Source organism: Amphibalanus amphitrite, unplaced genomic scaffold, assembly GCF_019059575.1.
Source record: "Amphibalanus amphitrite isolate SeventyFive unplaced genomic scaffold, NRLGWU_Aamphi_draft 000127F_arrow, whole genome shotgun sequence".
In the NCBI taxonomy this organism is placed as follows: Eukaryota; Metazoa; Arthropoda; class Thecostraca; order Balanomorpha; family Balanidae; genus Amphibalanus; species Amphibalanus amphitrite.
In genome coordinates, this window is record NW_024881622.1 from 935,001 (window position 1) to 960,387 (window position 25,387).

The 25,387-nt window shown below is 46.8% G+C and overlaps 1 protein-coding gene across 2 annotated transcripts in view; it reads left to right on the forward strand.

The window, feature by feature from the left end:
- Positions 1-25,387, forward strand: part of LOC122381805 (piezo-type mechanosensitive ion channel component-like) — a 97,504-nt gene that overhangs the window by 43,794 nt on the left and 28,323 nt on the right. For both annotated transcript variants that reach the window (XM_043366466.1, XM_043366467.1), the window contains 13 exons: positions 3,160-3,329; positions 3,676-3,851; positions 4,077-4,248; positions 4,548-4,664; positions 5,535-5,698; positions 6,171-6,335; positions 7,369-7,516; positions 7,724-7,944; positions 8,440-8,598; positions 9,028-9,402; positions 9,772-9,925; positions 12,493-12,631; positions 16,509-16,627. In XM_043366466.1, coding sequence (XP_043222401.1) covers positions 3,160-3,329; positions 3,676-3,851; positions 4,077-4,248; positions 4,548-4,664; positions 5,535-5,698; positions 6,171-6,335; positions 7,369-7,516; positions 7,724-7,944; positions 8,440-8,598; positions 9,028-9,402; positions 9,772-9,925; positions 12,493-12,631; positions 16,509-16,627 — 2,279 coding nt within the window. The remainder of the gene's footprint in view (positions 1-3,159; positions 3,330-3,675; positions 3,852-4,076; positions 4,249-4,547; positions 4,665-5,534; positions 5,699-6,170; positions 6,336-7,368; positions 7,517-7,723; positions 7,945-8,439; positions 8,599-9,027; positions 9,403-9,771; positions 9,926-12,492; positions 12,632-16,508; positions 16,628-25,387) is intronic.

Here is a 25,387-nt window from a genome sequence, read left to right on the forward strand (position 1 = left end):
GGGTTACACGTGTGCAGAATCAGCACTACCTGTCAGGCCAATTCGCACACAGAGTAGCGCAGCCGCGGGACCGCTCCATCAGCGATAACAGCGCCACCTACAAAATCCGGAGTCACATGTTGGACCAGCTCGCAGACTGAGCGCCAGGTCGCGAGCAGGTTTAGCTCAGCTGCGACAACGGCGTCCGCCGCAGACAGGTTCAGCGCCATCTGTTGTTCCGACTTGTAGCTAGAAGTTGCCTTCAGTCACTGCAGCACAAACAGGTTGACACTGGAGAACAGAGCCGACCTGCAGATAAAGTTGCCTTCAGTCGCTGCAGACCTCCCGGTGTCACAGGCCTCCGACCTCTGCAGAGCATTTGCCGCTCCCCGGCCGCTACCCCCTGCAGCCGAAACCACCGCCAGAGAGCGGATCTGGACAGGGCCAGCGTGCGTACAAAATGGTCCCGAGGCCATTCGCTGGTCGGCGAGGGTAGCACCACGCCTCTTCATATCTGGAGTTTGCTTGCAGCACATGCGTTGGTACTCCAGTGGTCCAGGGTGACCAGACTGCAGGGCGGCAGTACAGACTGCAGCCGCAGTATCCGGCTGAATCCAGCGAGCCCAGGAGCGGTCCACCGAAGAAGCTGAAGAGGTCTTCAGAAGAGACGGACATCGTCAGCGTATGTCCTGGGTGTCCCGACAATGCCGCCTCGCCGTCCCCAGCAGCCGAGCGATGTCAGGCCACAGGGCCACTGGGCCACTGAGCTCATCGTGGGACCATCGAGTCAGAGCGCGGAGCTGGTGCTGGCTGGAAGGAAGGAGAATAGGAGATAAAGAGCAGAAAGCAACGGGGAGCAGAGAGTGAAGTAATCAATCAAATGGCCACTGAACAGCAGAATGTGATCATTTTGAGAAGATATCAAACGGTAGCAGAAGAAAGCATACCGTGGAGCGTTCTACTGAATTTAAAACAATGGATAGATTACATACATAGTGTGGTTAGGTTCCCAAATGCTTCTGAATGATCAGCATCATGAGGTGTGGTAAAGGTTACATGGTTTCCCGTGGCCACACCTCATGACGCGTTGAATTTCATTGATCAAATATAGGTAGACTGGTACGAGAACGAATAAGTAAGTGAACTAGAAAAAAACAAAAAATAAAACAACAACAAAAAGAAAAGAAATAATACTGATAATATAGCTATAATATCCCACTGCCACACACTGAAACACTATCCTAACAAAACATGGTAGGAACTACATATGGAAGGATCGCCAATCCGTCAGCAAATCATTGTCCTTATCCTGCTAATGAGAGGTGCCCACACCGTGGGCGAAGATACAGTTTGATTTTGTTTTTTCCTCAATTATATATGATAAACACACATCAAAAAATATAACACAAAAATCAATACACAGGTTAGTAGGTGTCCAAAAACAGTATTTTTACACACTTCTTGAAAAGACCCTTTGAACGGGGAATGTCATTGATGTTAGGTATCTTAGGAGTAATCAAATTATTCCATAGGGAGGGACCACTGCAAAATAGCACAAACTGGCGATAGTTTGTGATTCTGTAATTTGGTATTTCTGTTCCACTGCTGTTCAAAATTGATTCACTAAAGTGAATAACTCTTCTGGTTGGTCGGTTCCCATCAAATAAAGTAAATTTTGCAATGGGATGAGGGAGACGTTCATGTAAGAAATCATGCATGATTAGAAGTGATTGATATTTCACAAGGTCGGTGACCTTAAGAATTTTGAGTTCTTTGAATAGCTGTGTAGTGTGCGAAAGCAGGCGGGAGCCTGATATTAATCGGACTGCTCTCTTCTGAATCGTGACCAGGGGTTTCAGAGTAGTCTCGTAGTTTGAGCCCCAAATAACAGCACAATAGGTTAAGTGAGGCAAAATCAAAGCATTATACAGTAAGAGAAGAAGTTTTTTGTTAAGGTAGTAGCTAGATCTAGCTAACACGCCAAGAATGCGACTACATACACTAGTGATTTTAGTGATATGTGATTTAAACTTTAGGTCTTCGTCGATCAAGAGACCAAGGTATTTGACGGTGGGCGCGCGTTTCAAAAATGTGTTATTTGTGGGAATATTTAGTTCGATTGACTTGTCTGTTAGAAAAAGCTGGTAGAAGGTTTTAGAAATGGATAAAGAAAGTCTGTTGGAATGCAACCACTTACAAATTTTAGGAAAAGACCTTTCAATCTTCTCTTGCAGTTGTGCTATGGATGGGGCAGCATAAAGCAGAGCTGTATCATCAGCAAATAACAGGATTTTAGCTTCATCACAGGCTTTATAGATGTCATTCATATAAACTATAAAGAGGAGTGGTCCCAGTATTGACCCTTGAGGTACCCCACAGGAGATATCCCTCTCTCCAGAGACAAAATCATGGAACTTAAGCTTTTGGGTACGGTGACTTAGATAAGATGCAAATAGCGAACGGGCAACTCCATTTACACCATATACTGAAAGCTTTTTCAATAGTATCTCAATATTTACAGTATCAAATGCTCTTGCAAGATCTAGGTAAATGCTGGCCGTTTTGTTACCGTCAGATAAATTAGCAGTGACAAAATCATGCAGTATAGCAACTGGCATGTAGGTTGAGTGACCTGGTCGAAAACCAAATGTTACTCAAGCTATCTCATGTTTTTCTCTTGACTTTGTCCTCATTGATGCTGATCAAAACCTTCCATCCGCAATTTCTTTCCTCAGGACTCGCCCAACCTCATCCTTGATCATCCACCCCGTTTCGGACTGACGGTCACTTCCTCGCCAATCCAACAAGTGAGTTCAGCTCTAACAAGAGCTTGTCCCTTCAAGCTGGCCCGCATGTGCGTGGCTGAGTGGCCTAAGCTCTGGCCTCTCGGGCGTGCTAGTTCTGGCCTCTGGGCCTAAGAGGAGGCCTCTGGGCCTCTCGTGGCCTAAATTCTGGCCTCTGGGAACGAGCTCAGCCGGGTCGGTACTCGGTGCACCAGCTACTGGCCACATCAGCATCTACCCCGCTGTGCTGTGCTGATATGAGCTATTAGCATTGATCATATGCCGTCCTTCAGTGCCTTTATACTTTTTTAAGAGTTTTCCGACATAAGTAAGTAGGAGTAGGTGGGACATTTCTGCTAGATGTCTTGCTAACCCCTGTCATGCTCATATGCTCCAGCACTGGCCTCTCTGCTTCGCCGCACCATCCTGGGCCTGAAGTCGGCCGGCAACTTCCTACTCGAGTTCATGGCCAGCATTCTGATCGCGCTCACCGTGAAGCTGAACAACGTGTCGGCGGACTACCGCTACATCGCCAAGAAGCTGTCCAAGCAGAAGCGGCGGCTCAAGGTAGGGACCGCTGAAAAGACGTCCGAGGCATCATGCTCACTAACTAATAATCAGCTCGCGAAATGGCCAACAATTATGTGCAGCTGTACTTATCCTTGAAACATCACTTGGTTGTCTCTCTCGTGTCATTAATTAGTTATTGATTGTTTTGGCCCATGTTTTTAGATATTGTAAAACTTATTTTTTACCGTACAGTCGGCGTACACTCGTAGGTACTATTTGGTCGGCCTTTTGTCTTTTGGCATATCAAGGAAGGTTCCCTTATCTTCACCTACCTTTCGTTGTCACTCTCCTAACGACTGTCTATCTCTCTTTGTAATCCGTCCGTGACTGTCCGTGCTTTCAGGAGTCGTGGGAGCGCCCCAGCGAGTCATCCCCGCTGGCCCCGCCCTCTGGTGGTGGGGGCGGGGGCGGCCGGCCGGCTGTGGCGGACCCCGGGGGTGGGGGCGATACTCCGCTGCTCTACCTGACTCCGGAGGACACCCCGCGACTGACCGATCCGGCCAGAAAAACCGGCACAGAGTATGTCTGGGGCTTTTGCAGTGGATAATGTGTTACTTATCAGGGCGATCCAATGGCATGGGGACGATTCGTTTTGATGCGGCATGCTCTTGAAGACCATACGTCTTACGTTGCACTTAACTGAGTCATCTTTCTTTGCTCCAAGCCTTGCTCGATGTTCAACACTTGGTTGCATCATTAATTAATTATGCTGTGCGACCATCTCCGACTTTCCCCGCCCCGCAGACCTTTCAGTGACGGCTCAGAGGACGTTGAGGAGGGCGTCAGGCAGTCTGTCTCGGAGGACCTGAGCACGGCCAGCGCGCGCCAGATCCTCGAGCAGCTGGCCGTGGCCCTCTGGTACGCCGTGGTCAGCCGGTCCGAGATGGTCGCCTACATCGTGGTCTTCATCAACCAGGTCAGCGGTGGGGTGCAAATGTTGAACTCCTGGAATTAGTCGGTAATGTTTGTCATTTTGGTGCGAAAAACTGTCTTTTTACTATGTTATGCTTGCTCAAGGCATCTGAATTTTCTTGGCCGTATTACGGCAATAAGGAAAGCTCGAGAGGGCTAGCAGTTAATATTTTGGAAACTTTATGAATTATTGTTGGTTATAAAATTGTCACGAGTAATCGGCACTGTGTTTGTTTTGTGTGTGCGGTTCACCCCTGTCTTTTCCCTTCTATTGACGCTCGTTTTGTACGTTCTTTCCGCCAGATGGTGTCTGCGTCGATCCTGTCGCTGCCACTGCCAATGATGGTGTTCTTCTGGGGCAGTCTGTCTGTGCCGCGGCCCAGCAAGACGTTCTGGGTCACCATGATCGCCTACACCGAGGTGGGCTGAGCCAATCTGCCGTTTTGGAACCCACTTGATCCCATGGTATTTTTCATTGTTGTTTTCTTCAAGGTCAAAACTTAATGGTGCCAGACCTCCATGGCACCCGTGCTATAGTTCGGTTGCATTTTCTTTGATGTGCATACATGCGATGTTTTTTGTGATTTCAGCGACATCGCAATATTATTTACGAGTCCCCATTACTCTTTCCAAATTGCGGTATATTCAACGCACTTTGGGCTTTCATTGTCGTGCCGATGAATTATCGACAGAATGTGAGAAATTGCAATTCCACAATATCATCTCATATATGCAATCATTCATTGTCCCAACGCCATTGCCGACCTCCCCTCCCTTCCTATCGCCACTTGTGGGGGGCCGGGCGGGTAGGGGAGGAGCGGCCGGCCCAGTGGAGCGGCGGCCGCGTCAGACGCAGGGCTGCCAGCTGATTGGCCGGCTCAGAGGACTGCCGCCCGGGGCGACCGGGTCAGCGGGCGCTGACCTCGCCCGAGCCAGACGTCCAGTCTGCTCTGGTCTCGAATGGGTCGCGCGCGTGCAGTGATAAACGGCAGTGCAGTGTGCTCAAATACTTTCAAACTTGAACTACGACTACCTACTTCAATGCCACTACTCGTGGTGTCCTGTCATACTCAAGAGAGGATACTGCAGTGACACAAATAATCACAGAGGCCAAACCGACAGACAACTACCCAGGTAAGCCCGGCCTCGCAGTGGCATCAATTTTTTCCTTTCCATCATTTTCCGTGTTCGAGTTATTCATTAATTCCTACAAGAAGCCACAGTGTCAACCCCTGCAATGTCCTGCCACCAACCCCTCTGTATTATAACCACTACCGGCTTCTGTTTCAGACAATCATCATCATCAAGTACATGTTCCAATTCGCCTTCTTCCCGTGGAATCAGGTGGAGAAGCTGAACGCCCCGTTCTGGCCGCCTCGAATCCTGGGCATTGAGCGGAAAGACCAGTATGCCGTCTATGACCTAGTTCTACTGCTCATCATTTTCTTCCATAGGTAAGCTTTGATATCTCTTCCTATCTTCACGCTGGCAGTTGCATTTTTATTTCATACCTATGATGATTTGAGGACTACTAGGCACGACATATGCTCATTTCTTTCTTTCGCTCCCTCTTTCTGTATCCTTGTGTGGGAAGTGCGATCGCGCGATAACCGCATTGCAGCTGCTGTGAAACCCTTGACAATGCAGGTAGTTTTGCAGGGCTATCCTTAGACGGAGGGTACTCAATGCTTCCTCATATTTTTAGGCACATAAGCTTATTACGGTATGTCTAAATGCGCCGTATGTTGAGACTTGAGAGCCTAAGCAGTTATATCACCCTAAAGACACAAAGCACGAACTCTGCAACAAATCTGCAACAAATCTTCATTCTCATCATATCAGCGCCCATCCCACCAGTATGACATAACGCCTCACTCCTGTCCCAGACTCTCCCTTTATCACCTCCATTCCCTTCCCCTTCGGCAGGGTGGTGATGAAGACACTCGGCCTGTGGAAGGACGTGGATGATGTCGCTGAGCTGGAGACCCCGCCGGTGGTCCCGCCTGCCGACCACCTGGGCGCCACGCGACTCACCGTGGCTGAACGCAGCCGGGCCGTGGCGCGCAAGGCCAAGGGGGAACTCATGGAGGGGTGAGTTGCCGGGGGTGAGGTAGGGGAGGGTTGGGGTCTGAGGAGACGGTAGAGCTGATTGAAGGAACCGTGCTATCTATTTATTTCAAAGAAACAGATATAGATAGGTGAAGTTCGTAGGATTTAGCTAATTCCAAAACGAGTTCGACTAATTAAATGGCATAGTTTTGGCTTCTGACCTACCGGAATATTTTCTACTGGAACCGAGTACACCTACCTTGTAAGTATTCAGAGGCGGATCCAGCTCAGAGTTTTTTTTTGGGGGGGGGGGGCAAACCATAACAATTTATCGATTCTTTCCATGCATCGTCCATAGGCGTAATGTTAAAATTATGCCGTTTGGGGGGGGGGGCAAATGCCCATTTTGCCCCCCTGGATCCGCCACTGCAAGTATTTGTGCCACTCTCACTTCATATGGGTACAAGTTACTTGTCAAACGAACCGGTGTCGTAAGAGAAAAACCTGGCTCAGTTCCGTTTAATTCAGATAAATTCATTGGTTTAAAGTCGGGAAGCGTAGCACAACGAAGTGTTTGTCCCATTTGCTTTTGATGCCGAGAACGAAGTAAAAATGAACTGAGGTCAGCAGTTTGAAAATACAGTTATTTTTTGAATATGTGAGGATAGCTATTCCGTAACCTCACCTTTCCTATTTATTTAGGCTGTCCATGTATGTCACTAAGTATCTTGTAATTGACCAACAAAGCCGTAAAGTGAAGTAACGTAGCTGGAAAACGGCTGACGCTTTTATACCTGGCTAGTTTCTAAATGTATTTACTGTGTACTGATCAAGAGCCAAACTGATCGGGAAGATCGCCGCTACCGGTTAGGTAAGGAGAATTCCAAGAGTCCAGTTTTTGACGGGATCGATCCGAAAAATATAATGCTGTTTGTCTTGACCAGCTAAGGCTGGTGCAACTTGTTTGCAACCATATTTATTGAAGACTTAAACCGCAATCTGCCCATGTTATAATCCGTGGTGTTGTCAATATCTCCGTGATATATATCATTGGCTATAATCGGATTATTTTCAGCTTCAAGTTTTACGTGTCTGCTGTGGGCGAGTTTTTCAAGTCCCTCCTCTCCAACTCTGGCAAAGAGAAGGTGGATGTATACGCCTACATGTTCATCTGCGACTTCATCAACATATTCGTGGTGTTCCTCGGCTTCTCGTCGTTTGGCGTGAGTGTCTTTGAAACTCCTCAAAGTTCGTGCGATATTGCTCGAGAAGGCATTGAAGGCGAGCATGTTATCTAGCGTCCTTGCTGTTTTCTGGAAGAGCTCACCTTATCGAGAAGCTCGTGCAAAACCATGTTAATTTCCGTCTGAGTAATACGAGTACCTTAGCCTCCGACCTCTGGGGTCTGACCCGGCGCCCTCCGCCCACAGCCGCCGCAGGGAGGCAGCGGCGACGACATCTCGTCGGTGGTGGAGGAGAACCGGGTGCCCATCCCCTTCCTCATCATCCTGTCGCTCAACTTCCTTCTGATCCTGGTCGACCGGGCGCTGTATCTGAGGAAGACGGCCCTGTGGAAGCTCGTGTTCCAGTATGTGCTGGTCGTGGTCGTACACGGGTGGCTGTTCTTCGTCCTGCCGGCGATGACAGACAGGTATGATATTGATTTGATGACGCGGGGAAATGTTTGATTTTTCGACTGGGCTTGCGACCGCTGGGTGCAGAATTGGTGTGGTTCATTTTACTTCCATCCGGACGTGTTTGATGGTTCATTTCAAAGCCAACAAGTGTTTAATTATTTACCGAGGGCGTCACATGACCATTGATGTCGGCGTGCCCTGAAGCTTCAATAAGCAAGCAAAGCAAGTAATTGAGCTAGAGGTTTTGATGGAATGACGTCTTGCATAAGTGTTGTAAGAGATGAACATAAATGGTCACGTCTTACAATGTCATCCAATTTTCTTTTACGGTTTCAACTACCTTGTCCTTGTTTTAAAAGTTTGGTAATTCAGTTGCCAGCTATTGTTTCGGTAATACAACTTGTAGGTATCCGTAATTAGTGTAAACTTCCATTGTCTTCAAAGTGGTTTCCATCGTAATATTTTTCGTCATCCATGTGTAAGCGTATCACGAACCACCTGTGTTGCAGGGAGTTTGACCAGGCGGTGGCACCTCGTGTCTGGTACATGATCAAGTGCATCTACCTGCTGTTCTCGGCGTACCAGATTCGCTCCGGCTACCCCACCCGAATACTGGGCAACTTTCTCACCAAGCAGTACACGTTCTTCAACAAAATGGCCTTCAGAGGGTAAGCTCAGACGGTAGATCTCACCGAAGAGTCGGTGTTTTACGAATGCTGCAAATTTTGATGTGGTTTGTGACAGGGGCGGAGCTTCCTATACAGTTGGTGGGGCGGCTGCCCCACCAACTTGCCATTTTTCCCCACCAATAAGCGTTTTGCCCCACCAACTTTAGCTGATTTCTAAGGCTTTGTTGCTTTGCAAAAAAAAATCTTTTTTCGCATTAAAGAGCTTTGGAATGTCTGTTTAATGCACAATATGATATCTGTAATGATGGGAATTGATTCAGTGTGGCATTTCATTCAACTTCATAATCGGACATTGTGGGTTTGACGACTTTTTGCCCCACCAACTTCCCTGGGAAAGCTCCACCCATGGTTTGTGATATCTGCCGTAGTAACAATTAAACGCTGATAAACGCCCGTCTTTCCCGGCAGATTCATGCTCATTCCGTTCCTGTACGAACTGCGCGCTCTCATGGACTGGATGTGGACGAAAACCTCTCTGGACATCTTCAACTGGCTCAAAATGGAGGACATCTACGCGCACATCTTCCTGATCAAGTGTCAGCGCGTGCAGGAGGGGACGCAGGTGTACGTGAGCGGGGAGCCGCGGCGCACCACCGAGAAATGCGTGTTCGGCGGCGGCTGGCTGCTGCTGATCGTGGCTGTTATATTCGCTCCGCTGGTACTGTTCGCGCTGAGTAACGCGGTCGGCCTGCCCAACGTGCCGTACGAGGTGACCATGGAGATCGGAGTCGGCGCCTACGAGCCCATCTTCCGGATGACGGCTGAACAGAACTCGATCCTGCGGTAAGTGTGTGAAGGGGAGGATTTTAGGGCGGATAACTGCGTAATCATCAGAGGATGTTCATTGGGTGTGATCATCAAAATCGTGCTTAAATCTGCTTGGGGCACCCCATGGGTAAGTAGTACTTACGTCGTACACCCACCCTTTAAAGGATTGGTTCGGTGTGAGACAAGCAGTCGCTATTTTCCATTCCATCTCAATTCTGCCCATTTTACTCGCCATTTCACTATTTCCATCGTTGGCTCTGAAATTCGACGACAAACCCTTCTGCTCGCATACGACGAAAGACAACGAACCTTACGTAAACGCTAGGCTTTCATTCCTTCAGCATTCATCCCATGCCTGATGTGCGACATTTTTCCATCTTACAGCATCACGGAGAAGGACCTGGACGACATCAGCTTCCACTACCGCAGCGACCGGCGCGCTCTGGGCTTCCTCGCCGACTACGATCATACAGACGTAAACGTCATTCAGCTGAGCGGCAAGTCGACGGCGGTCTGGGCCATCTCACCGCCGTCTCAGGTACGTCCGGAACGGCTCTCTCTCTCTCTCTCTCTCTCTCTCTCTCTCTCTCTCTCTCTCTCTCTCTCTCTCTCTCTCTCTCTCTCTCTCTCTCTCCCTCTCTCTCTTTCTCTCTTCATCTTCCACTTTTACTTGCTCACTTGCGTGCTCGTTCGCTTTCTTGCTATCTTGTTTTCTTGTTTCCCTTTGCTCGATCATGACTTAGCACACTTTATCATACCCTTGTTATGCCCGTCGCTACTCTACATATGTAGGTAACCTAAAACGCTAAATCCGCTATTCGTCGCTACTTTGAGCTGTTGTGACTGACAGCTTTGTGGTCTGTCAAAGACTCTGGTAATCGGCAGTTAAGAGTTGAGCCGATGCGAAGCTGTGTACGGTTTGGTTATTTCCTTTTCTGGCATTAACTGTACAGAAGGTTTCAACAAAACATAATTCCATTTGTTTCTAGTTATATAACCAAATGCATGCACGCTTGGCTCATGTCAAGCAACAAAGGTACTAATTGCTTTTTGCATTTTACATTGCTTGCTCCATGGATTAGCTGTATCGTATTGCTTGTTCGTGAGGATATCAATTCTTCTCCCACGCATTCCCTGCCGCCGCAACAATGCACTGCACAGTGCACATCTGGTCTCCGTACCAGCCACAAGTACTCACATTTCCCACAGACATCAGCTGACTGGGTTTGGCTTATCTCTCCATAACAGTATCGGCGCTAGGTGCATATCGTGCTTATATAATCATGCACGCAACGTTTCGTGGCCGAAGCGAGGGAAAATCTCACATTTGTCTGGGTTGGTACGCTGTCGCACCTGTTGGTTTGTTTATTTGTTGCTATTTTCATGGTTTTAAGGCACAGCGTTGCCGTGTCAGTTTTTTTTTGTGCCCAGCTTGCGATTTGACCATTTCTGCGAAAATTGGCCATTTGCAATTTGTTGTTACCTGCCACATATCTTGAAATTTCCATTTTCATACCAAGCACGGCTGCCATCTTACATCTTCTTACCGGCTGATCTCTTATTTGATATGACGACTTTCTTTTAGAGATTTTCTTCTTGTTGAATTCACGCCAAAGGTTGCAATGCTGCCGTATTTTTTAATCAATCTAAGATACTGCGTGGAAAATTGGCATTGCTTAACGTAAATGTTATGTGCAAAATATACGTTATTTACATTGACTTGATTACATTGATATTACATTGATTTACATTGATACATTGACCGAGCTCCCCCCCCCCCCCCCCCAGAACTGAAATCGCCTACACCCATGTAGCGCAAAGTGCATTTGTAATGTAATCTTTTTATCGGTATAGGTGACACTGGGCGGATCACTTTGCATAGCCACATGTTTAATGTAGGTACCATATGCGGTATGATTGCATTATATATGAATGTATCTGTTTGCATAGTTGTGGCTCATAGATTGACCTTAACGTGACCTCAAACTGTGAATCCACAGCCATAAAGGGTTTCATCACGTTCCACGCGGAACTCACCTTTCACGGCAATGATCAAAGTCCCTCTCCGGAAACCAAATGTCGTTTTCCGTAAAGGTCTCTCAAATGTTCGGTAAAGGTTTTTGAAGCTGTGCGAAAGGTCTAGTAAATGTTAGCGTCCAACGTGAATTGCGGCAAAGGGAACCCATCCTGTTCAGTGGTCTGTGGTCGGTGGTAGTGCGCAGTGCCGCGGCCAACTCGTCTCCGCCGGGCGCCGATTGTGTTGTGCTCTAGACGTACATACTCTAGACGTGCTCTAGATGTGCTCTAGGTATGCCCAGGGATGCTGTCGCAGCCTGGTATGCTCTTTGATCTGTTGTGTGTGACCTGATCTGTGATGTGTTCTGTGATGTGATTTGTGGCGTTTTGTAGTGTGCTTTTTTACTGTCTGTGACGCGCGCGCTTTATGTATGTTGTGTTCATTGTAACGTGCTCACTCTAAATATTGTCCCCGGCTTCATAGTGTGCTCTGTGGTGTGTTTTGAGTTATACTCCGTGGCATTGATAGTAGCCAGTGTGTTCCGTGGCGTTTGCTGTGATAGGATAGGTATGTGGGCTGTGTTTGGTGGCTGGATGTAGCTCTGCACTGCTCGGATGCTCGCTCTGGCGTCAGTTGTGAGGCGGCCTAGATCAGTAAATGTCACCACCGAACGTTGTCGGCGCGGTCTTGGGCCGGTGACAGGCACAGAAAACGGGAACAGGATCTGTCGCCCACAGACATTAGGTACTGCAGCTCTCTATTATTGGGGCTGTGCCTGTTAAACGAGCTTTTAGAGTGTCTGGTTGATGACTGGGCGCTGCTCATTCACTCACTCATTCGCTCACTCACTCTCACTTACTCACTCACTCACTCACTCACTCACTCACTCACTCACTCACCCACCCACCCACTCACCCACTCACTCACTCACTCACTCACTCACTCACTCACTCACTCACTCACTCACTCACTCACTCACTCACTCACTCACACACTCAACTATAGCCATTCTGCCGACCATATACGACCGGCAGTGCATTGACAGCCAACTGATGGCCCGAACCACACCGTGTCCCTCCTGTTTCCAGACTCGTCTCATCGAGGACCTCATGGGCAACGACACGGTGACGCTGAAGCTGGCCTGGAATGTGAAGAGACTCTCCAACTCAGCGGCCGTCTCTACCGACTCACTTGACTCCAGAAAGATACCGCTGCCGGCCTATATAAGTGAGTCAATACATGGGGACTCATTCGCTGAGGGGGAGTTGCAGGCTGGGAGAGTTGGGCTTGGTAGTCGAGCGGATAAGCGTTTGTGCAGTGTTCGGGGCGCATTTTTTTAAGCATGAAAGCATACTTTACTGGTGCTAAAGCTCGTGTTCTAAGTAAAACTGAATGATGTGTCATTAAACAGTCTGCAATACGAAAATAAGCACTGTTTTGTGGAATATGTTATTATGTATGCTTGCATGCGTCGAACGGGAATGGTATGTGTTGTTTTCAATCGCAAATGGCACTTATTGAGATTAGCGAGGCCCAGGCGCGGATACAAGGGGGGGGGCCATGGGGGCCATGGCCCCCCCTTGGCCGATTTTTTTCAAAAATAAAATAAAAAGTTAAAAAGTTGAAAAGCTGAAAAGGGGGCCTCCTGAAAATAAAGTGGCCGAAATCCGATGAGTTTTTTTTTTAACCTACCCACTTAGTTATTTCTTAGAAGACTAGCTGAGAAGACTTCTTTGTTAGAAGATTGGTAAAGCTTTTCATAACTTGGAGGTCTCTTATACTCACAGAGATGACCACTTTTACAGGGCCTCCTAACCTGCACAGAGGGCCTCCAAGCCTGCACAGATGTTGAGATGTTGCCTGAACAGCTAGATAAGCTCAATAGACGCAGTTTTTTTTTGGGGGGGGGGGCCAACAAGTGGGAAGATGGGGCCTCCAACAGGTGGGATTATGGGGGGCCTCCTGGTTTCTAATGGCCCCTCCCTTGGAGATTTTCTGGATCCGCCCCTGGCGAGGCCTAGCGTTTGGGCCAACTGAAAAACTATTTACCATAATGCTGGCAGATGTTACGTGTTCGAAAGCCCTACATTCCTTTGTCAAAACCGTATAAATTTATCACTTATCTTGCATGCACTGTCTGTTTATCGTTGTGATCAGGGTTCACGAGGGTCTGTAGTTTTGGGATGCTCTGGATTTGATATGTTGGTGATTTTATCTGCAATATTCTATTGGATTAGGGTTCGGCAAGACAGACTGACACCATATTTTCCCGTTGTTTTTTATGCTTACACATAACGAACTTACGAGGCTATGAATCTTCAAGCCACGTGTAACTTTAATTCTGATGTTTTGTTATCTATGCTTGCCTATCAACATGTTACGCTGAAATTTTATGTTTTTGTTTCATTTTAAGACTGAAATATCGTTGTTTGCTTCGTTTCTTTTCGGCTGTCCTCTGTGAACACTCGGCCGTCGACTGAAATCACGCCACGTCTGGGAGCCGCTGCCCAAGGTCATCCCCTGCTGTATGGCCTGTTCACATGGGCAGATTGGCACCGTCTTCCCAGGGGTGGCACCTGACCGCAGACGAATTTCGGCCCCGGCCATTGGCTCCCGAATGCTGCTGTCATGTCCTATTATCAGACCTCAACATGAGTTGGGAAAATCCTAAGCCGACTAGCGGTCTGAGATCGCGGAAATCGATGAAATAAGCCGTCAAATTGAGAATTCGGAGAATTGTTTACCAGTTAATTTACTCAGTCGTAAAAATTGCAACTAAGTGACAACAGGAAGGCTGCTTTATTCGTACAATTCATGCAACCATACCATTAGCATGAGTATTTGCAAGTGCTTAGCTGTGCGATGAACCGTTTCTTTTTTTTTCTGGAACGTTGAATCGGTAACATTACATACATTGAACAAAATTTGACAGACATTGATGTATTTTATCAGTGTTTGTCTAAAAATATTCCAGAATTGGAGGATCAAAAGCATGCGATAGCATGCTTTTGCATCCGGAAATTCCCATTGGTGGGTCGCTGAAAAAAAAGTTCGGCTGAACCTGTTTGTCAGTGAGTGAGTATGTGAGTATGTGAGTGAGTTTGTCCAAGCTTTTTTGGACCTGGAGTCAAAATGGGTGGACCGATCGGGACGAAAGTGGGACCGTTTGATTCGTCTCCGGCGAGGTAAACTTTTGGTGCTGGCCTCGGTTCGCTCGGTGCTTCGTGGCACATGCTATTCCGCTTCAAAGTTTCGGTGACACGAAATTTTTTGTCAAGGCTACAGGTCAACCCAAGGTCACGGGCAAAGCCATACTGGCGGGACACATCGGTAACACCTTGAACCAGTTTCCAGGGGGGTCACCGTCTGCGAGGGGTGCAGGCTGCACGTGCTGGGGTCGGAAAACCGTTTTGACGTGAGGTCCTCTGGCTCAAAGAAATTTTAAGCTATCAACCTCAAAATCGGTTCAATGGTAGTCCCAGGCAAGGCCTCCAAAATAATGCACATTTCATTGGGCTATGGATCCTCCAATTCTGGCCCAAGGCAACGCACGACCGCTGCCGGCATCTAGTTTTATCCAGAATTGGAGGATCAAAAGCATGCGATAGCATGCTTTTGCATCCGGAAATTCCCATTGGTGGGTCGCTGAAGAAAAGTTCGGCCCAGCCTGTTTGTCAGTGAGTATGTGAGTATGTGAGTATGTGAGTGAGTTTGTCCAAGCCTTTTTGGACCTGGAGTCAAAATGGGTGGACCGATCGGGACGAAAGTGGGACCGTTCGACTCGTCTCCGGCGAGATAAACTTTTGGTACTGGCCTCGGTTCGCTCAGTGCTTCGTGGCACATGCTATTCCGCTTCAAAGTTTCGGTGACACGAAATTTTTTGTCAAGGCTACAGGTCAACCCGAGGTCACGGACAAAGCCACACTGGCGGGACACATCGGTAACACCTTGAACCAGTTTCCAGGGGGGCCACCGTCTGCGAGGGGTGCAGGCTGCACGTGCTGGGGGCGGAAAACCGTTTTGACGTGAGGTCCTCTGGCTCAAAGAAATTTTGAGCTATCAACCTCAAAATCGGTTCAATGGTAGTCTCAGGCAAGGCCTCCAAAATAGTGCACATTTGGTTGAGCTAAACTCTGTGGTGCATGAGCTAGGTACGTGCAAGCCGATTGCACCCCTTCGTGCGTTGCCACGCCTGCAGGGTAAACGGCCGCTCTAACTGGTTCAAAACTTGCAGGTCATAAGAAGAATACATTGAGTCGTAACATTCCGGCGAGATAATATCCCAGGGGTGCAAGCGGCGCGTGCGGGGGGCGGATAACGGTTTTGACTAGGGATCCTCTGATCCCGGGAAACGTCGATCTAGCGACACAAAAGTCGGTACACTGATAGAACTAGACACACGCTACATGATGTTATGAAAATGACTGCACTGGGGTGCCTGGGACATGAACTATGCACGCGCAGTTAATTCATACCATACTGTAGGAAGATATCCGCACCAATCTCACGTGCTTCGAAGCATTTTTGGGATGTTTCGTTTGGTTTCAGGTTCAGTCCAAGCTCAGTCACTATATATGGCCTTGGCTCAGTCCCTGGGTTTCGGTGGTTTGGCCCGGTGTGTGCCCTCAGTACCGTTCCTCCAATTCTGGCCCAAGGCAACGCAAGAGCGCTGCCGGCATCTAGTTTTATTGCGGCTTTTGGGATAATACGTTTCTATTCATGACCGAGTAAAACTGTGTTACAATTGAAATTTCCACATGTTCTTCACCTGCCGCTGCCTTTATGCTTCAAAACTTACATGACAGACAAAATACAAATTAGCTGCGCTATCCATTTTTAAGTGATTGGCTAGGTAACTGTTTTACTCCGTGCAGTCTGACAACACATCACCTGGTATATTGTGTTGTTATGTTTTACACACCGTGCTGTGCTGTGACGGTTGCCGTATAAACTATAAATTGTGCTATGTGTGCTGAGTGGCACTGTGCTGTGTGTGCTGGTCAGCTGTGCTGCGTGCGCTGAGCTGTGCCGAACGGCGCTGTGCTGTGCGGTGATGCTCGTTGTGATGTTTGTGCTGAATTGTGTTGTGCTGTATGATCCACAGAGAACAATGTGCGGAACCCGATCCGTCAGCAGCTGGCTGCCATGCTGCGTGGAGACATACCGGGCGCCAACGTGTCCATCCCGCACATGTTCCCAAAGTTCATCCGAGTCACCAACCAGGTGAGTTTCGGGCTATCAGGGACATTAACCAGCTGGTGAGGCTAGGAATATCAGGGTCAGGCGAGACTTGTTACCAGGGTCAGGTGAGTATCGAGCTGTCGGGGTCAGGCGAGACACGGTCTACTTGGGTCAGGTGATAATCGGGCTACCAGGTTCAGGTGAGGCTCGGGCTATCAGAGTCACAAGTAGGTGAGACTCGAGACTGCGCCTGGCAGGACAGGGATAGGTGACGATAGAAGCCGGTCGCCGAGAAGCGCAGCCCGAGCTAATGTTCAACAGGCGTGGTCAACCACATAAATAACGAATCACTTTATTTAGAGAGGTTCAGGCTGCAAACTATCATCGGCTGCCTTAGCTTACTTTCTAATTAAAAGCGCATTTATTTATAAATTTTCATTTTTCACGTATTTATTCTTTTCATATTTATTCTTTTCATCCTATGATATTATGCATATCAAATGTTTCATTTGATATTAAAGGAGCCACATCCACTTGGTTGAATTAATTACAGTATTTGAAACCGCTCTCTGGCTGAACATTTCCGATGGGATTGTTGCTATTGATTTATCGAGTGTAACGGTATTTTTGGCCCGGCGCTATGTTTCCCAATTCTGGCTATTGAGGTATGCTTTCCTGTCGGTTTGCAACCGCATAATGCTACTTCCTTATTGTGGATCCTACTAGAAGGGATTGTTGCCTTTCATCTCTTAGCAAGCTCGGGATGGATTAGTGAGTGTCATTATCATTTGAATCGGATAGGTCGGTGAACTTGCTTTTCTCGATAGTATTTTTGTGTTAGTGTGTGGGAGGCTCTTGTCCAGCTGTATTTTAGTGCCGATCGTATCTTGTATTGCCAGGTGTAGGTATATGTCCTGCCGATTAGGTATGCGATCGGGACTCTTTAAGTTGTCGACTTCAGCAGAGGAATTTACAGCTGTGCGGTTCCTTGTACCTACCAGACGACGACTCAGTAACTTTTTTTTAAGGAGCTGGGAAGATCGTAATGGGAAGAAGACAGTTCAGATCTGCTCTGACAGTCCATAATATGATTGATGGGAAACTGACAACTAATCCGTCGCAAAAAGGTGTATTAGAATTAGTTATTTGCTTTGTTTGCTCGAATTTGAGGCCTTTTTGAGGCGTGATCCATCCGTTCCTTTCTTAATCTGTTGGGTTGGGATACATTAAATATTTGCATGACTCAAAAGTAAACGAACTTTGATCAATTTCTATGGTTAGAATTTATTGGGTGGACGTATGGGTAAAACGATTTAGCAACGCTCTACATTTTTTTTCGATTGTTTCAAGAATCAAGCAACAACAAGTGACGCTGCGGGCTACCTTCCCTGGTTATGTCAGATGAACATCACTAGCTGCCGCTTTTGAGACTTGTAGGGGAGGGAAACCGCAAAATTAATTGGTAACTATTCTGGTAGGTATGTATTTATTTCCCATGCACTGAAAGAGGGCACCTCTAGTATTATCGCGCGGTACACGGAGAAAAATATTTACTCCGCTAGGTGGGGTTCTGACGTCCCAAATACAGTACCTATATTGGAGTAGATTTTCGCTTTGTTTTGGAGTTTTATCCGTTAAACTCCATCTTACCGGGTTTCAATACTCCAAACAGTTATGCATGAGGAGTAGGAGAACTCCCAGGCTCCTTCATTTACTCTGGTACATCAAGTGAGATACTTAAGTTACTCTGCCTCGTCATGGAATACTCCAAAGTTAGTGGTATATGAACACCCACAAAAGGAGTTTCCGAAATAAGGCGTTTGTAAATCCTTCGGGGAGTAAATATTTTTCTCCGTGTACCTATGCATGGCGTCATCCCTCTTCTCCAGCTTCACTCTTTTTTTGCGAATCATTTGATGGTAATGATGGCTGCCTTGCGATTGTTCCGAAGGTCACCTTCTCTCCGCCCTATCCGTTCACGCCCCGTCCGATCGTGCGGCGGCGGTGGACGGCCATCTTGGGTCTGCTCGGAGCCGCCGGAACATACCGGCGAGGGGCGGGGCCAACCACCGCCCTCCGTCGGTCCGGCCGCCGCCCATTGGCGGAGGGCAGGCTCCAGGGAGCTGCGTGCGGGCCACACACCGCCGCCTGCCAGCGACGCGTGATCTCCTTTCATCTCTGTCTGTCTGTCTGTCTGTCTGTCTGTCTGTCTGTCTGTCTGTCTGTCTTGATCTCCTTTCTCCTTTCATCTGTCTGTTTGTCTGTCTGTCTGTCTGCCTCTCTCTCTCTCTCTCTCTCTCTCTCTCTCTCTCTCTCTCTCTCTCTCTCTCTCTCTCTCTCTCTCTCTCTCTCTCTCTCTCTCTTCTGACTCACTCACTCACTCACTCACTCACTCGTTTTCCTTTCTCTCTTCTCTTTTCTCTCTTCTCTTCCTTCTCGTTTTCCTCAATCCTTCGTTTTTTTTTTCTTTTATTTCCTCTCTTTTACCTCTCTTCTCATTCCCTCTATGCACGCCAGCATTGCTCAGTATTTTTATTTTTGGTTAAGTCCTACATAGCTTCCGTCCTCGCGTACCTTCTGGATCACTTGGCGACTTGGCCGGCTGAAGACGAGGGATATGTTCCGCCGAACCTCGACAATGTGCTTCTCGAAGTTTCACAGAGCGGTTTTCAGGCGCATGCTCATAGACGACCTTGAAAACCTGCAAACCAAAGGTCTTTGTACCCATGACATCACGAGAAGGATTATGCGTTGCAGTCGTGATGTCGACACCGTGTTCCGTTGTGTTTTTGAAACTTGAACAGCATTCGTATTTGCCTGACAAGCTAACCGTTAGTGCTTCCTGTTGTCTCTGTCAGCAAGATGCAGCTCGTCATTCCGCATTACCACGGTGCTGAAGGAGATTTTTGTTTTTTGAAACATTGTAGCTGTTGCGTGGGCGTCTATATACCGGTTCCGGTTTTCCGCGAGACTTGTCCTGCGACGAGGAAGATTATAAACCCAAGCTCCCAGCTTGGGTTTATCTTTCTAGTTGAGGTTTATTTGCCATTGGGTCTACAGTGCAGGGATATTTCTATCTCGCACTCCTCTGAGATGCAGAGATAAGAATTTGTTATCTCTGCATCCCTCTGAGATGCAAAGATAAGGTCTCGAGGAATCATAGCGAAAAATCAAGAGTTCGAGTGATGATGGGTCAATAACCGAACGACATTTTGAATGGTTGTTTATGGATGAAACTTATGAAATAAGAACAAACTACTCTGATTCTATTTTATATGGATGAGTGCATTTAAATATATTATTTTCTTAAATAAGAATAAACCTCAACATAGAAAGATATAGGATTCCTCATGGCTCACTCGTGGAAGATCGGATATCTTTTCCTCGCGTGTTACAGAAAAACCTCGCTCCTTCGTCGCTCGGTTTTTCAGTAACCCGCTTGGAAAAGATATCCTTATCTTCCACTCGGAGCCATGAAGAATCCTCTATATCCCAGTGAGATGCCCAGCGTCCATGGCAACAGGAGTCAATCTTTGTCGTTTTACGTCTCCTGCGCCACAGCTTCGCTAAAAATGCGAAGCATCGATATGAATTCGAATCGACGCAAATCCAAATATCATTTATTCCCATGTGGGTCATGTCCAAATTACGTCAGTGAAGTACGATGCTCGAAGTACCAAAATGTTTTTCATCTGTTGTGAGGAACACCAAAGTAATGAAGCCTTACGTAATTTACACTAATGGCGACCGTAAGGTGTTTTTTAGTCGACTAGATCTGAAAAGTCCGATCAAATAGCGCGCTGTCATGTAGAAGCCCCTAGAGTGCCCGTTCGTTGGCGATATCTGTCTCACACTACCGCTATCAGCAGACGCAGCATTCTCTAATGAGCTCCGAACCGTACTCTCTTTGTCCTCTGTCGCGGATGTCACATTCGTTTTGCCGATAAGGGTACGCCAGACTGCTGGTTTTGTAACGCGTTGTCGAAAAACGTGACTTAATATTGCCGCTCGATCGAAAAGATCAGCTCCGTAAGGACGACGAACTCTAGATGTGCGCTGCCTGTTAGTGCCGACTTGTCGTGACGCATCATCTAGTTACGTCGTTTTATTTTATTTTTGTAGCTATCGTTTTTCGTTTTTCACTGAATGCCTGTTTGCCTTCTCATTTTCGGAGAAGTTGAATGCGGATATTGATTCCTAAGTTATTTTACCAGAATGGTGTGTACTATGTATAACGTTTCATAATTCATTGAATCATTTGCTGTGATTGCCTTTGAAAATATCAGAATGTGGGCCTAGCCGATACGATATTCGCATTTTACACTTTACCACTGATATCTGGACTGATATATCTGGATATCTGGGCCACTGATAATTATCGGACTTAGTGATTCTAATGTGAGCTCTGACTACAGTAGGTATTGTTCAGTGAATAATTGGGGCAAGGTGTCTCGGATGACAATAATCAAATGCGTTTTAGATTAATACACATCTTTCTCCTGTACCTTTATACATTTTCTGTACCTCTACATATAAAGCTATTCGTGCGTAGTCAAAGCAACTGGCTGCTATTTTGCGGGGATACCAGTGTACTCCTATGTGCGTTCGTACGGATTCCGTTTCAATTGGATACATTTATATTTAATGGAATAACCTTCTGTTCAAAATTCTAGAAATTGCCAAAAGTTACCAAAAACACTTGAATATATTTCGGAGGCGTTCCTTCATCGGTTCAAGTGATAAACATTTATAGCGCCACATTTGCCGTTAACATATCTGATCCATGTTTTTTAAATATAAATCTCGCGTCTAGGTTGAGATGTGTCTTCTAATTTACATCGACAGAATTACCTTTACAGCGTACGAACAAAATTAGCTCCTACACTTAACAGGTTAATAGGTCATAATGTTGATACTATTCACACTTACAATGTTAATAGGTTACAATATAGGGGGAGAGAAAGCGGGCAGGGATGAGGGGGGGGAGAATTCTAGGCAGGTCACATCAGTACTATGCCTACCAAAAGTAAACACCGCTGCCTGACAGGATAAATAAGTATGCAAACGAATGAATGACTTGAATGAATGCACGAATGAATGAAGTATGAAAGAGAGGGGCATAAGCATATTATAGGTGAGCAGTCGAATAAGAGAGAGAGAGAGAGGGAGAAATACACACAATAATAATCGCTTCACATAAGAAGTGTGTCTGTGTGGGAGGGGGGGGGGGGGTCGTTCAACAAATCGAAACACGTCTTATACCAGAGCCTATGATCAATAACCGTGTGGTATTCTAGCTCCTACCGGGGACCCGTAACGGACACCACTACTTGACGTTTTACACGATCGTCCATGATGCCACGTTTGTGTTGAGTGCTGGTCGCTCGTCTCTAATATGAAGAGATTCAGCAATCTTTCTCTCGCGCTCGCAAAAAACCAACGCAGAGATTCACCTCTCGGGGACCATTTCCGGGAAGATCACCGTGGCATACAACCGAGCCCATCACACGTGACAGCTGCAATAATACAAGTGTGCAAGACTGAGCGCGAGAGAAAGATTGCTGAATCTCTTCATATTAGAGACGAGCGACCAGCACTCAACACAAACGTGGCATCATGGACGATCGTGTAAAACGTCAAGTAGTGGTGTCCGTTACGGGTCCCCGGTAGGAGCTAGAATACCACACGGTTATTGATCATAGGCTCTGGTATAAGACGTGTTTCGATTTGTTGAACGACCCCCCCCCCCCTCCCACACAGACACACTTCTTATGTGAAGCGATTATTATTGTGTGTATTTCTCCCTCTCTCTCTCTCTCTTATTCGACTGCTCACCTATAATATGAGAGAGAGAGAGAGAGAGAGAGAGAGAGAGAGAGAGAGAGAGAGAGAGAGAGAGAGAGAGAGAGAGAGAGAGAGAGAGAGAGATGATTTATTTGAGCATCCATATTTACACTTGTCGAAACATTACGATTGGCGTAGAAGCGCTATGGCGCTTAAAACGAGACGCCGCTCGAAACACGTAGAAAGCAGACAATAACACTTCTAATCGAACACTACTAATCACTACTGATCTTAATCAAAATGTCAATATTAACATAGCGAAGTCGACCCTGCCTTGGCCGAAGCGCCTGTCCCCGCCCCTACTCGCGCCATTGCTGTGTATTCCGAAATGGAAGTGCTGCTCCTAGTTCTAGCAGGCAAATCTCCGCGTTTTGAGTATATAGCTCTGGACGGCCATGGCGGTGTCATGGCGGGTAGCCTTCATAACTCGCGAAGGCCCATTTAGCAGTGTTTCTATTTTCTTTTTCCGAGGAATGTTTTGAAAGTTCTCACTGAGAATTTCAGTTAACCTTTCGAACAATTCTTCTCGTTCTGTGCGAAAGAGTGGACAGATTAGGAGGAAATGCTCGCTGTTTTCTGTAGCAGCACCACAACTGCACTTGGCTGAATCACTTTTCCCTAATTTGAATCTGTGGTCTTTAAGATCTGATGAATTAAGCCTGAGTCGGGTGTGAAGCCGGTTTCCAATTTTGGAACCTGTGCTTAGGTAGGAGCTAGGTGACATGTTTATACCGGCATATGCATACAGCCTCTTTTTGAAGAATTTTTGGCTGTGTTCGGCTCGTAAGTCGTTGGGTAGTTCGTTCCAGATTCTTGTTGTTGTTGGGATGATAGATCTCGCGTAGGAAGCTGAGCGGACTGCTGGGATGGTGCGTTGAGTGGACTGTGTGCATCGCAGATTTCTCTCTATCTCTAGGTTTCTCGTTTTGGGTATGATGTCTTTTATAAAGTCCGGAACACGATCATCTAATGCTATCTTGTGATAGAGTTGCACTTTGTGGGCGCGACGTCTGTCTACTAGTGAGGTCCAGCCCAGCTCTTTTCGGAGGCCCGCTGTAGACGTCCTTCGAGGTGTGTCAGTGATAAGGCGTGCCGCCCTGTTCTGTGCTTTCTCTAGTCGGGACTTGTCAAATGCTGTCAGATGGCAATCAAATATTGAGTCGCAGTAGTCGAGATGGGGCTGGACATACATTTGATAGATTTGAAGTAAGATTTGTCGTGGAAGTACAGATGCTATTGGGAAGAGAGGACTCATCGTGCGGTAAAATTTTGATAGGATGTTGTTGACGTGAGACTTGAATCTCAGATCAGTTGAGATTGTTACTCCAAGATGTTTGTGGGAATCGCGAATGGGAATTGGTGAACCGCCAAATTCCAGGCATGGAATGTGTGTTTTTTTGTTACTAAGCGTTTGTTGGACTGTTTTTGTAGCATTAAATGTTATTATCCAGTCGTCTCCATAGCGTTTGATGCGATTTAAGTCGATTTGCAGTGATTTTTCAACTTCATGAAAATTATTAGCATTGTGACTGGCATGTAAGGAGCTGTCATCCGCAAAAAATAGCATTTCATTGTTGGTAACGCTACTGAGCCCATTTAGATACATTATGGCCAGCAGTGGGCCTAGGATGGATCCCTGTGGCACTCCTGCGGATAACTCACGCTGGGTGGACGTAGTTTGGCCTAGCTGGACTACTTGTCTCCTGTCACTTAGATAAGAGTTTAGCCAATCAAGTTGTGCACCTCTTATACCAAATTCTTTATCACATTTTGCTAGCAGCCCCTCATGCCAAATCTTTTCGAAATATCTTGATATATCCAGGTAAATGATTGTGTAATCCTCACCCGAGTCTATGGCTCTATATAACCTGTGAGTTAGATAAGCAAGTTGGAGCTCTGTGTTGTGACCAGGGCGATAACCACTTTGTTTTTGTGTTAAGAGCGAATGACTGTGAATGTGCTCGTATATCTGAGTGAACATAAGTTTTTCGAATATTTTCGATAGACACGGCAGTAAGCTTATTGGTCGATATGATGCAGCCTCAGATGGGGAGCCCTTCCCTTTAAAAATTGGTTTAACTGTGGCTTTCTTCCACTGAGTTGGGTACCTGCCTTTTTGGACTGATTTGTTTAAAATTCTGGATAGAGGCTCAGCAATGTAAGCCGCTGACATTTTGATTAGTTTCGCCGGTACGCCGTCGGAGCCGGTGGCTTTAGACGAATCCAGCCCATTGATGGTCTTCAAAACATCTCGAGGTGTAATGGGAGAAAACTGGAAGGTGTGCTGAGTGCTGTTATATGAAGATTTGTATTCGCGTACGAGCTGTAAGTGTTTATCTGTAATGTTTATTTCTGTCTGGGAGCAAAAGTACGAATTGAGGGCCTCGGCCTTGCGGTGGTCGTCACTTACAAGATCATTTTCGACAATCAGAGGAGCCATAATGGAGTTTTGCTTGAACCCCGTAACGCTTTTCAGGATTTTGTGGTATTTGTAAGGGGTTTTCTTGCTAGTGACAAGTAGATGTACTTTGTGTTGAATGGTTTCATTTTTGAGTTTTCTATTAAGGCTGGTTACAAGGTTGCGCTGAGATCGCCAGATCGACCAATCTCTTTCTGAGTTGTGACGTTGAGCAAGCTTGAATAACCGGTCTCGTTTACGCATTTCGCGCCTCAGCTCTGCTGTTAGCCACGGTTTGTGATTGCGGATCTTTACGGTTTTCTTTGGTATGTGAGCTACTGCAGTTTGCAATATGGCTTCTGTTAACATTTCAATTGCATCATCGGTGTCGGCATTTGTTATGGCGCTCCAGTCTATGTTTCTCAGTGTATTAATGAAACCGTCAACGTTGGTATTTGAGTAGTCCCAGCGGGTTGTTGTTACATGTCGGTCAGCGTCGATTTTCTGAAGGGACAAAGAAATAAGTAGAGGGAAATGGTCGATGTTTGAGAAAGCCGGTA